Source organism: Vigna unguiculata, chromosome 3, assembly GCF_037176805.1.
Source record: "Vigna unguiculata cultivar grain cowpea cultivar isolate G323 ecotype 2 chromosome 3, ASM3717680v1, whole genome shotgun sequence".
Taxonomy (NCBI): Eukaryota; Viridiplantae; Streptophyta; class Magnoliopsida; order Fabales; family Fabaceae; genus Vigna; species Vigna unguiculata.
In genome coordinates, this window is record NC_140794.1 from 8134576 (window position 1) to 8147290 (window position 12715).

At 35.0% G+C, this 12715-nt stretch overlaps 3 protein-coding genes across 5 annotated transcripts; 2 read left to right on the forward strand and 1 right to left on the reverse strand.

The window, feature by feature from the left end:
- The first annotated feature begins 254 nt into the window (after window positions 1-254).
- On the forward strand, window positions 255-803 carry LOC146887451 (uncharacterized). The gene is made up of 2 exons (XM_085671455.1): window positions 255-359; window positions 486-803. The coding sequence occupies exons 1-2, from the start codon at window positions 255-257 to the stop codon at window positions 801-803; spliced, it is 423 nt and encodes a 140-aa protein (XP_085527581.1).
- A 1442-nt stretch (window positions 804-2245) lies between these two features.
- Window positions 2246-4979, reverse strand: LOC114176004 (uncharacterized). Its single transcript, XM_028060881.2, has 4 exons — window positions 4615-4979; window positions 3240-3411; window positions 3009-3102; window positions 2246-2676 (listed from the first exon to the last, which is right to left on the reverse strand). The coding sequence occupies exons 1-4, from the start codon at window positions 4932-4934 to the stop codon at window positions 2324-2326; spliced, it is 939 nt and encodes a 312-aa protein (XP_027916682.1). The 5' UTR covers window positions 4935-4979; the 3' UTR covers window positions 2246-2323.
- Window positions 4980-6671: 1692 nt separating this feature from the next.
- LOC114179609 (NAD(P)-binding Rossmann-fold superfamily protein) lies at window positions 6672-12664 on the forward strand. Of its 3 annotated transcripts, none has more exons than XM_028066017.2 (16): window positions 6672-6825; window positions 7246-7491; window positions 7616-7777; window positions 7930-7980; window positions 8370-8504; window positions 8953-8976; window positions 9122-9233; window positions 9668-9793; window positions 9895-9944; window positions 10611-10769; window positions 10850-10945; window positions 11030-11145; window positions 11234-11357; window positions 11733-11846; window positions 12010-12090; window positions 12261-12664. In XM_028066017.2, the coding sequence occupies exons 1-16, from the start codon at window positions 6766-6768 to the stop codon at window positions 12405-12407; spliced, it is 1803 nt and encodes a 600-aa protein (XP_027921818.1). In that variant the 5' UTR covers window positions 6672-6765; the 3' UTR covers window positions 12408-12664. The 3 variants fall into 3 exon arrangements, with proteins under 3 accessions (XP_027921818.1, XP_027921819.1, XP_027921820.1); XM_028066018.2 differs by lacking the exon at window positions 6672-6825 and adding an exon at window positions 6972-6992; XM_028066019.2 differs by lacking the exon at window positions 6672-6825 and having other exon boundaries at window positions 7632-7777.
- Window positions 12665-12715: the final 51 nt, after the last annotated feature.

Here is a 12715-nt window from a genome sequence, read left to right on the forward strand (position 1 = left end):
ATTCATCCTCTGCCATACGCGTCTACAAAGATTCCTGAAAGATTCCTCTGACCAGAATCTTCACCACAGCTCTCGCTCATTCTAAAATGGTTCAACACTGGTGTTTGGTTGTTTGATTTTGTGAAGCAGAAGGTCATTAAGAGGTGAGTTACGTGAGTTACGGTGTGTTTGGGAAGAAGATGAGGTTCTTTGGGGTGTGGTGGTGGTCGTGAGGTGTTGCAGTGGTGCCGTGTAGGAGGTGTTGCAGGACTGGGATGGTGGTGGGAGGTGTTGCAGCCTGTGATAGGGAATGGGATGGCACCGGTGTACATGAATGGCACCAGTGCTGTGGATTTCTAGAGAGGGATGGCACCAGTTACGTAACCGGTGCCATGTTTTGAAATAGCGACACTGGTTACGACACCGGTGTCATGGTTATATATATATATATATATATATATATATATATATATATATATATTCATGCATTTGTTTGTTTTGTGCAGGTGGAGCTGGACGTGGAGGAAGCAAGTGTGGAATCAATAGAATTATTATATGGAGAATGCAATGATGAAGTTGTGGTAACTGGAGAGGAAGTGTATGTTGTTCGCTTAACCAAACAGATGAGAAAGAAGTTTCGTACTAAGCTGATAAGGGTGGAAAATATGAAAGAAGGAGGAGAGGAGGGTGGCCAAGAAGAAGAAGACGAGACCATAGCAGACAAAATTTATCCTCCATCTTGTCCAATATGTAGTAGCACTTCTATTATACCTTCTTTCATAGTTTATGATTATACATACCCTAATAACTGCTCCATCCTCTAAGCTATTATAGTTACCTCTCATGTAGTGATTGTATCAAGAACCACAAAATCATGTTTATGACTAAAAGTAACTAATTTACAAATTATTTCAATAACATCAATTCAAAAATTCATCTTTCTTTACACAAGGGTATTATGACAACTTAATAAATATATCTATTTTAACATATAATTTTATCTATCACATCAATCAAATCTTTTACTAACTTTCATAAAAATTATCTCCAAATCCACTCACTTTACACTCTAAATCCACTCAAAACAACACAAATATTCATCCACCTAAATCTACACAAATCCATCTTCACACTCTCCCCCATGTCTAGGAACACACCCTAAGTCAAAATTAGTTTTTGGTAAAAATAATTCTGTATTTTAAACATGAGTTAGTATTTTATTTACAAACAAATAATTTACAAATAATTTTTATTTCTCCAAATCAAAAGAAAATTTTAGTTACATGAAATAATAATAAAAGTTCAAAAGATAAAAATAATAACGACTTATCTACTATTAACCAAATTAGGCTTGACCCAGATTCTCTCGAAATATCTTTTAGGTCAGTCTCTAGCCGTCAGTTCGACTCTTTACCTTAATCCATAATTATAAGCTTAAATTTTTACCAGGTCGAAATTGAAATGACCATGACCTCAACTATGTCATGAACGGGCATTGCCTTTTTAAGATTTGATTGGTATTACCCGTTCATGAATGTTTTTGTGGCGTTTGTAATCACTTCTTATTTAAGTTTTTGAAATGCTCTTACAACATTAATGAGCGTTGTTGAATTGTCTCAGGGGTCATCATGTTTAAAATGACAATTGTTGAACTAGGGTTGTAAGTTTGAAGTGACTCACAGTCACGCAACACTTGGTTTTGTTGTCGTTTTGTCATCCAAACGTTAGGCTTTTCTCTATATCTTTTTGTACAAGTGAGTGAAAGGTGCAAATGTTGAATTACTGTTGGAGTCAATTAATATGTCTTCATATAAATAATTGGGAGTGGCTCTGTCCGGGTTTTGGGTGCATTACACTAAATGGCATTTAGACAAATATGAAACTGTTCTGTAAGTTCATTCATGCTTAAATCCAAAAGAAAAAAAATGCCATCACATGAGAAATAAAATAAACATTTGGTAAACTTGAAAGCATTCCAACTCTTGGTCATCTCCTAAATTAGCTAAGAAAGCCATTCACCAAAGAAGGTAGAAGTTAATGAAATCATCCTTGCCTAAATATTGGATTTTTAAGTGATTTCTTTCTCTTGAAAATTTTCCTACCTTATTCACACTAAAGTTTAGCAAGACTACCGAGGAAGACAATATATACATGAGTTTTAAGACATGTCTCAGGAAGTAGAAAATTTCAGAAAACGTTGAAAAAACCAGAACCAGGTAGGCTTCCAAATGTTAACAAAAACAACATTACCTAGTGCAAGACAGTGTTAATTTGAAGGCAGTTCATATATATTTACAGGCTTCAAATAGAGAAGTCGACACATTATAGGTTTGCTTCCAAGAGTCTAACCTCTCTTGGCCCCTATGGCCATTAAGACCAGCAGTACCAAACCTACCAAAATTCCTCCCTGGGCATATTTACTATCAAAGAAACTTGTTTTAGTGTTCCCATCGGCCTCAGCACCAGCATACATCTTCTCTTTCTCAGTATCAGGTGACGAGAATATGTTCTGAAGGAAACCAGGCACCCTACACCTACTTACCAATTCAATGACTCTAAGCTTTACATTCTGCAGACCACCACTGATAGTGGAAAAGATGTTTCGCGAGTGAGACTTGGATGATGCTTCCATTTTTTCAGGTGTTTCAACTGCTTCAGAAGCACAACTTGACAACTTTTCCACTTCCTCAGTTTCCTCTGCTCCAAAGTAATGGGACAAACATTAAAAACAAGAACAATGCCTATATCCAATTCCTTGTATACTTTTTTATGTTGTTTCCCAAGTAGAATTGGACTATTAGAATTCTACCTTCGTAGTTTATGCTAAATTTCAGTGTACACCTTTATTATGTGAATAACTGGAGTAAAACTCCAATTTTGGTTGGAGAAAAGTTCTAAAATCACTGAAGGAACAGTTCAGTTTTAAGTTTTGAAATAAAAAAAAAAAAAACAATTTCAGTTGGGGTTTTCAGTTTTTAAAAAGATCTATCCTACAGAACAAAGACCCGTTAACTAGGAAATAGGACTACCTGTCAGTTGTGATTGCAAGAAACTGCTGACAGCAGGATTTTTCATGACTGCATTCAATACATTTGGATCACAAGCGAGTGAAGCCACAACAGCCTGGTTGAAACCAAGGACAAATGAATTCTATCTATTAATTCAAGAAATGAACCAAAGCCTTCAATTAATAGCGTTTTAGATATCATACACAAAACGCGATTACTAAAGAGACTGTAATTTTGACTTCATCAGTTTACCTGAGCCTCAGGACTTGTGCTAAGTAAGTGAAAAGCCTGAATGACATGCTTTGGCCCTGAAGGATTTGAAATTACACAAGATCTGTTCACTGGCTCATAAAGTGTAGGAGACAGAGCAGAGACTTCACAACCAGGAGATGAATAATAAGAAGATTCGGGAGAAAAATATACTCTGAAAAAGAAAAACATAAGATTTCAGATAGAGATAAGTATCATCAGATCTAACACAATGTATGAAGGAGCTATAAGGTTGGCTTAGTGGTAAAGTTAGAAGGAGAAGAGTGGCCGAGGTTGTGGGTTCAACTTCCCCACTAACTTGGGAGTTATGATGTTGGCTTGGTGGGTTTGGAAGTGAAGGTAAGAGAGGTTCTATGTTTGACTTTCCCAGTAACATAATAGTAACAACTAACATTTGGCTATCTAAACAAAACACACCATGTATGAGTCTGTGAACAAGAAAATCATCCTCCAATCAAAAAAACAGCATGGTTCAAATGACAAAACTAATAACCATGGTTCCCCACGATTGCATTCTTGACCCAAGAAAGGGAATTTACACAGTATAACTTCATCAAGCAATAATTTCTGCAAGACCAAAATAAAATACTGGGAGTGAACTGATGACAGATAAAGAACGTGAACATGTTTGGATAACTGTTGAACCCCTTCCAAAACTACATTCAGAACAGAACATATAAAAAGTATTCTTCTTCAAGAATCTGCTCGGTGTCTAAAGTACGTTCAAAATGGTTATCCAAACATGCACCAGGTCCAACACTTCCCAAAAGCCAATACCTTTAACAGCACACAAATTACTGAGATAATAATCATATCAAGAAACATGGATAAAACACGTTGAAGGAAAGAGTTTCAAAAAGGGAATAATAGGCAAAGTTAACAAAGGCAACAGTTTTTATCCCTAATATTACCAAGAACAATAGCACCTGCGAACATTTATAATATCATTATGCTCAAACTTACTTTACAAAGGTGGACAAAGCAACAGCCGAAGAAGGTATCATTTTCAATAAGATGCGAGTTTCCACATTTACAAAAAAAAAAAAAAAAACAGAGATTTACTTAAGGAATTTAATTGCGATCCTCCTAAAGTGTCGTTTACAATATCAACATGAAAAAGATTAAAAGTTTCAACGTTCACTGATACTGTGCCAGCAAACTCAAACGAATAACAGTTAAGAAAAAAGACCCTCAGACTAACAATAAAAATGAAGCCTTTGGAAAAAACTAAGCACAGTTAAACACTAAAACCCAAGCAAGACTTCAAAACAGAGATTGAAACCACAAATACAACAATATAAGAAAATAAATTAAATTTATATCACAACAATCATCATCAATTAAAAAAATAATATACTGATCAATGGCGTCCTTCAATTCTGCAGTGGCTTCCTTGGCTTCCTCGAAAGTGGGGGCAGAACCGAACACCATCCTCGGCAAGGACAAATCGCCGTCGTCAGCAAAGTCCCACTCATCCCACGATGCCGCCGTGTGCACCGGGACAACCTCAGCGGTCTTTGCTCCCTTCGACGATACGCCAGCGACCAACGAGGGTGGCGACGCGTTGCCAACCGATTGCTCGGTCGGTAACGCCACTGGAAAGCGCCGGAGACCTGGCCTGGAGACGCCAATGCCTGCAATCTTCGCCGCCGTCCTCATAACTCCTCCGCCACCCATTTCAGCAATAAGTAAACTGAGAGTCGCACAGAAAAGAAATAATATAATTCAAATACGTCTGGGAGCACTTCTATATATTCTACTACCCGGCGGTACACATTCCCAAAAGATCACAACATTTTTTTTATTATCGCGTTATCTTATTTTAAATAGATAACATTTAATATTTCTATTAATTTTATATACTTTTTAAATGAAATATGTATTGTTATGTTTCATTGTGTGTGTAAATTATAATCTAAATGAAAATAAATCAGACAGGGATACTTGCAGTCTGAAAGTAAAAACTTAGAAAATGAATATTCTATTTTTTTTTATTTTACTATTGTATATGCTAGATAGTTGTAAGATTTAAAATACTATAATTCTAAAATATAAATAAGAATGAATTGGACATTAATATTTGTTATAAGTAGCAGTGGAATCACTTAATATATTTATGTTTGTAGTGAGTTTATTATTTCTATTTCTTTAAACTAATTTAATCATGAATTTGTAAAAAATAATAAATAAAAACATCACAAACTAATACATTTAATGAACTAAATTATTGTTTCACCACAAAATACAGTTGGAATTATTGACATAAGAAACTAAAAAATTTAAATAAATTATTTAGTTAAAAGACAACAATTAGAAATAAAAAAGATATTATTTTATTGGTCCTACTTTTGTACAAAAAATCTTAAAACAGTCTATTTTTTTTTATTTGTATAATTTTAATCCTTATTTTAAAAAATTTGTTGAAAGCATTATTTTCATTAATTGATAAGTTCAAGAAAAATATGAATAAATAAGAGGATCTTTTGATTTCTTTTATAATAATTGTATTAAATTATGTTATTTTTGTTGTATTAGTGATGAAAATATAAATTTTAAATATATTATTTTAATTTTTTTATTGGTTATAATTTTTTAGATTATATATATATATATATATATATATATATATATATATATGTTCCTGCAGAGAACAAACAAGATAAGTTAGACACAAGCGTCACCTTACTCATGTAGTCCGCTATCTCTTCAGTTGGCCTATTCCCGGTTGGTACATGTCGGCTTGGACCCAGGAAGGGTTATCTGCAGAAGGGACTCCGAACCTCAAGTGAGTCAAAACTCTCAAAATGTCAAATCAGGTGATTAATGGAGTAATTTTTTTTTTTTGTATGCGTACCTTTAATGACTGGGTCCACGTGTATTTATAGAGTATTAATTACGTCTGGTTATTCTATGGGTCGGGCCCTGGCTTAGGCCTTAGCTTGGGCTGTAAATGAGCTTGGGCCCTAACCCAAGCCCCGAGGTGGACTCATTGAATACTAAGGGAGCTTTGATTTTGCTAAGTATATTGGGGTTGCCGGCCTAAGCCGACTACTTTTCTTGACGGTTTGTGTTGCTTATGTGTTGTCTTAGGCAAGTTGTTCCTCTAGGTGTTTAAGTTACCGGTTTAGGCCGGTTAGGCTTAGGTCAGCCAGGCCTAGGCTGACTACTTGAATGCTTTGATATATAGACCTCGTTTTATTACTATTCTGTTGAGTTGGCTTGGTGTGGTACACGAGTCCCCAGCCTTGACCGATATAGGTGTTGGTCAAGGGTGATATGTGTTAATATGCTAGTGGGGCCGGCTAGGTGTGGTATAATATATATATATATAAAATAAAGGGAAAAGGGGAAGAAAATGTTAGAAAGTAATATAAATTATTATTATAAACAATTTGATTCTAGACCCAACTGAAATGGACACGTTCGGTTTGTGGTTGATATGAATCCAACACTGTAAATATCACGGCAACCTTAACTTCCCAACATATTGCTGCGATCATTTTCCAAAATGGAAGCGTTTTGCACAACTCAATCCTCCTCTTCTTCCACGTCTCTTCTCAATTTTCAGGTATTACTCTCACGTTGGAACAAATACCAACCCTCTTATTTCATGTTTTAACACTTTTATACTTAGTTTTATGCCGAAGAAATTATCTTCACAACCAATGTCGTCAACATAGTTTAACTTCCTTGAATGTGCTACCACTTGGATTTTACTGAGCCAACATAAAATAGGTTATCTCATATTCCTTGCATATTATCCTTCTACTCTCACCGTTCAGTAAAATTGGGTTATCCCGGAAGTTCATCGAATGCCTTTTGTGAATTTGGTTGGATGTCAAAATCATTTCTTGAAATTGAATTTTGATTCTTATTGCTGTTGTTGCTGAAGATGGAACTTCCCTTTTCATCAGAGGCAGTGAAAGTTTGGTTCTTGTTGATATAATTCTGCTTCATCTTGATGCTCTTCTGTTAATTCATACTGCAGGGGGCTCAGTTGGCTAAAAGAAAGTTCTGTAAGAATTCTCCACACACTATTTTGGCATCACCTACGCTACCTAAACCATTTCTTCAGATTTATGGTAGACCTCAGCCATTAATTTATACGTCAACGAGAATTACTTCTGGAGCACACAGAGCAGCAATATCGGCTGAAACTGGACGACAAAATTGGGATTTTGGAAGATTTGTAAAAACACTATACTTCTTCAATGGGTTTCCATCTCCTGCAAAGGTAACACTGTCTTCAACTTTCAACTAGTATAACTACAGAGTAATAGTAAGGAAGGAAGAGAGATAGAGAGGGAAAGACTGGTATGAATCTACTAATGAATATTCTTCATTTCTGAATTGTGAAGTTCTTTGACTTTCTAGTTGAGAAACTTTCTGTTCCTTCCCCGAGTGAAATGGTTAACCCAATGAGAACTTCTGATATCGTCCTGGTAGCTGGAGCCACTGGTGGCGTTGGTCGAAGAGTAGTTGACATACTGCGGAAGAAAGGAATTCCTGTCCGAGTATTGGTATTGTTGTTAACTTACCTTTTTCACAAGATTTCATAGCATATAATAGTTTCTACGTAAATAACATTGAAAAGAATTTAGAAAGTTTTGGTCTATTAATACTTGAATTTGGTGCATAACAAATATTATATTTCTGTGTCAATATTTACCAGGTTAGAAATGAAGAGAAGGCAAGAAGGATGTTAGGCTCAGATGTTGATTTGGTGAGTCAGTTTAATAATGCACTGATAAAAAAACTGCCACCTTATATTTGTAGTTACCATTTTTGTTCACAATGAGGTCTTATTGGACCTAAACACAATGAATCCAGCAATGATGGAAGATAGAAGTTAGCCTGGTGAGCATGTGTTTGCGTAGGAGGAGATAATCAATTTGACTTCTGGCCATATGAAGTTCTTCACTGATTTTTCTGTGGAATATTTGCTAATATTTCAAGATTTCGTGGAATATAATGATGTTCCTCAGTGCAGACTTACCTGTGTTATTTGTAATTTTTTTATCGAGTGATTGCAAAGAGTGCGCTACGTAAATTGATTGTTTCTTTATCCATTACTTTTCTCTGCTGCCAACTTACCTTTATATGTGCACTAAGGTTGTTGGAGACATTACAAAAGATAGCACTTTGATCCCTGAATACTTTAAAGGCGTGAAGAAAGTGATTAATGCTGCTTCTGTTATTGTTGGCCCTAAGGAAGGAGACACTCCAGACAGAGCAAAATACAGCCAAGTATGTCCATTAGCTTTATTAGGACAAACAAATTCGATTTTTCTTACACTGTAATTAATACTTGTCTTTCACTGAGAAATAGGTGTATAATATCTACTAACGATTCTATTTGGACAAATTTTTCCATAAATACTTACAAAATCAGAAGAAAAGAATGAGATAAACTTCTCTCATATGCTAAAATTAGGTCATGAATATGTTAGGATCATTTTTTGAAGAAACTTAATGGAGTATCTTCTACAAATTAACTTATGCATAAGATAATTTTAACTTGTACGAAAACAAATATTTTTCTCAGTTCATTCTCCTATAACTGTTTATGGGAAAATTTATAACAACGGGGCCATTATCAACTTGTTACTTCTCTTAATTGTTCTAGTTTTGTGATTTTTTGGTGAATGCTTCATATTTATTTCTCACTAACAGAATGAAATTATTTTTGGTGCAGGGAGTCAAGTTCTTTGAGCCAGAGGTAGCTTACTGATTTTCCTTTCTGTTGAAATTATCTTCAGAATCAGAGGTTTTGTTGTCTATTTAATTTGGAAGTACAGTTGGTCTGAAGCTCATTTGTGAAGTTCTTGAAGCTTATTTTCTTAGTTATTGGTTGTTGAAAACAGATAAAAGGTGATTCACCAGAAAAGGTAGAGTACATAGGAATGAAAAATTTGATCAAGGCTGTGAAGGACAATCTTGGACTTCGAAGAGGAAGGCTATTGTTTGGATTTGAAGGTAGGTTCCTAGTTGACAAAACATTAAATTGATTCAACGTAATTGCCAGATCAAACTTTTTATATACATGTCCAGTGACCACCAAACTTAACTTTGCTGCATAAAAGGAAACTTGTAGAAGCAGAATTGATTTTTATTCTTTCTTGAGGGTGGAGGGTGCGATAGGCTGTGAGGCACAGTTCATGCATTAAAAAGTGTTCTGAATCCACTTGGCTAATTGTAGGAAGAGCAATTAAAGGTTGATATATTGGATTGAGCTTTGAACTTTGAACATTAAGTTGCAAGACTGATTGCAGCGTCTCTGTTGCATGGCTTTGTGTTTGCAACATGCTATATTTAATATTATACTTCTGGTTTTTAGCTTTGTTTTGAGTGTTTCAGTTTTAATGCTGTGCATCCTGTGAGTAGAATTTTCTTTTCTATTTTCCTTACAGGCAATAATTACAGGCAACTTCCTTGGGGTGCTTTAGATGATGTGGTAATGGGCGGAGTTAGTGAAAGTACTTTTCAAATTAACCCAAATGGGGGTGAAAATGGTGGGCCAACAGGGGTTTTTAAAGGTATGTGTCAAATTCTTGACAATGTATGTGATTTCGCTTTTGGGGGAATTTGTAAGCTGTATTTTACTGCCCAAAATAATACAACTTTGTGTCTAGTTCAGGTGTTGTTTCAACGGCAAACAATGGTGGCTTTACAAGTATTAGAACTAAGGTAATGAAAAACATTTATATTAACTTTTCAATGAGTTCAGGCAAATGACAGTGACATATGTGATTCACTACTAGACCACTATATGAAAATAAAAGATTACATTTTGATTAATGTTATTTGAACCAACTCTGACGTAATTTTGTTTTTTTCGAAATCTTGAAAATGACCTCAACTTGTTCTCTTCAATAGAAAAGTGTCCTGTGTGTTCATTCCTAATGTTCCTCTAAATTCTGATGAATGGATATAAACTCGGAATTGCTGTACTGGTTCACTTATAGCTTTAGATAAGTGTTCTAAAACTGCCTTTTCATATGGTTTTAACTTTATATCACCCTTAAGAATTTCTTAGCAACTTAAAGAACCATTTGGTTTGAAACAAGGAAAGCACTTATTTATTTGGTCAGTAAGAAATGAATACAGTTTTCCCTTGAAAGCATATAAAATATTTTGCACTTATTATTTTTTCTAGGACCATATGTTTCCATTAGTTGGATTATTAACGTTTAACTGTATGACTATAATTATTTCTAAGTTTCTGGAGTTTATACCTGCCTATGGCTAACTGTTATTGCTGTGATTATAGTATAATATGATTTCACTTTAACCAGTTACTTAGTGAAAAAAAGTTCTTATTTAAAAAGGAGAGTTGTCACAATTGGTTTTCAGAATTTCTCAGAACCTGAAAATCTTTCTGCATATGATGGTTTGGAGTTCCGCCTAAAAGGTGATGGCCGTAGATATAAAATCATTGTTCGCACAAGCAGTGATTGGGACACTGTTGGTTACACTTCAGGCTTTGACACTGAGAAAGGAAAATGGCAATCGGTAGGTATCATCTATTGCAGTTGCTGCAGTTTATATTATCTAATACAAGCTCAAGTGTTTTGTTCTTTTGTCTTTCATAGATTCAAGTTCCATTTTCTTCCTTGAGGCCTGTATTTCGAGCAAGAACTGTATCTGATGCTCCACCATTTGATCCAAGCAATGTTGCATCATTACAGGTATGGCTTTGCTTGTATTCCATTATGTCTTTTGGCTTAGAAATCCCACACTGGTTCTTAATGATGGAGCTAAATTCTCTGCAGCTCATGTTCAGCAAGTTTGAGTATGATGGTAAATTAAATGAAACTTTTGTGGAAGGTCCATTTGAGCTTCCAGTGTCTAGCATAAGGGCATATATAAAGGATCCAATAACACCCAGGTAATTGCCTTATATTTTTGGTTGTCTTTTCCATGCATTTGTTACCCTAACTTTATCTTTTTTGTACTCCTTTATGTGTCACATCCAGGTTTGTACATGTGAGCTCAGCAGGAGTTACAAGGCCTGAAAGGCCTGGGCTTGATCTAAGTAAACAGCCCCCTGCTGTTCGATTAAACAAGGAACTGGGTTTTATTCTCACATTTAAACTAAAGGTAAAATATCTGGTGATGGGTTCCTTGTTTAGCACAGATACATTAATATTACTAAATTTATAAGATCAAGTGTTTGTTCTTGTTTAACTCAATAACTACTCGATTTTAGAAGTTTGCAGAAGAGAAGTATTCGCCCTCTATTAACATTGTCTCAAGGAACCTCCTTTGTTGGAGATCCTACCCGAAATATAACTAAAATAGAGTATACAAGTTAGAGCAAATTTTACCTTACACATCAATTTTGTTTGGTAGAGTGAATTAGTGTTAAACTTACTCTGAGATCCTCATTGCTTACCGTAACCTATTCTATTATAGACTTCATATTTGTCTGTCACATACTCGTTCATTTGCTAAAAGTGGTTAATGTTGCAACAGGGCGAGGATTTGCTCAGGGAAAGTGGCATTCCTTATCTAATCGTGAGGCCTTGTGCATTAACTGAAGAGCCTGCTGGTGCCGATCTTATTTTTGATCAAGGAGATAATATTACGGTATCGTGAAAACAAAAGATGGATGCTTTTCTCAGTTTACATTCTCTCTGACTAAACTGTTTATCTCACAATACGTTTATTCTTGGTTTGTTTTAGCAATTCATTGTTACTATATATATAGTAGCATTTCTCTCATTTCCGAATGCTATGCAAAAATTAACAGGGTAAAATATCAAGGGAAGAGGTTGCTCGTATGTGTGTAGCTGCACTTGATAGCCCTTATGCGTGTGACAAAACATTTGAGGTCAGCCTAATATTACCCTTTAAGCAAGCTGTTTCTGCTTCTATTATGAAATAGCAGTCATATTTGTATTTTATATGGATCATATGCATGTAATCACATGGATCTAGTATTTGATTATGGACGTTCTCACTATACTTTACTAGCTACACAATCTTTAACATACATTGCAGGTCAAAAGTGTGATTCCATTTAGCGAGCCATTCACTGTGGACCCACAAAACCCTCCTCCAGAAAAAGACTATGACATATATTTTAAAAATCTAAAAGAAGGCATTACAGGGAAGGAAGCTCTGCAACAAGATCCTGTATCTGTTTAGTGTTGGAGTATTGTACAGTTCAGCTATGAACATTGCATATGCCAGAATACGTTGAGAGCTACACAGTCTTTTGATCTATAGCGATCTAAACTTCAAAAATTTGTCTACCTTCTAAACCAAGTTACATATGACCTTTACTTTACAAGATGCATGTATACTTTGTCTTTAAACAAGAACCTTTTTCCTCTTTTGTTCCAGCAAATAGGAAAACAAAATTCAAACTGTAAGGTAAAATTATCGTTTTTTATTTCTTATAACAGTTTAAGTCTTTTTTTTTTTAATTAAAGTGAGTTTAAATCTCATTAAAT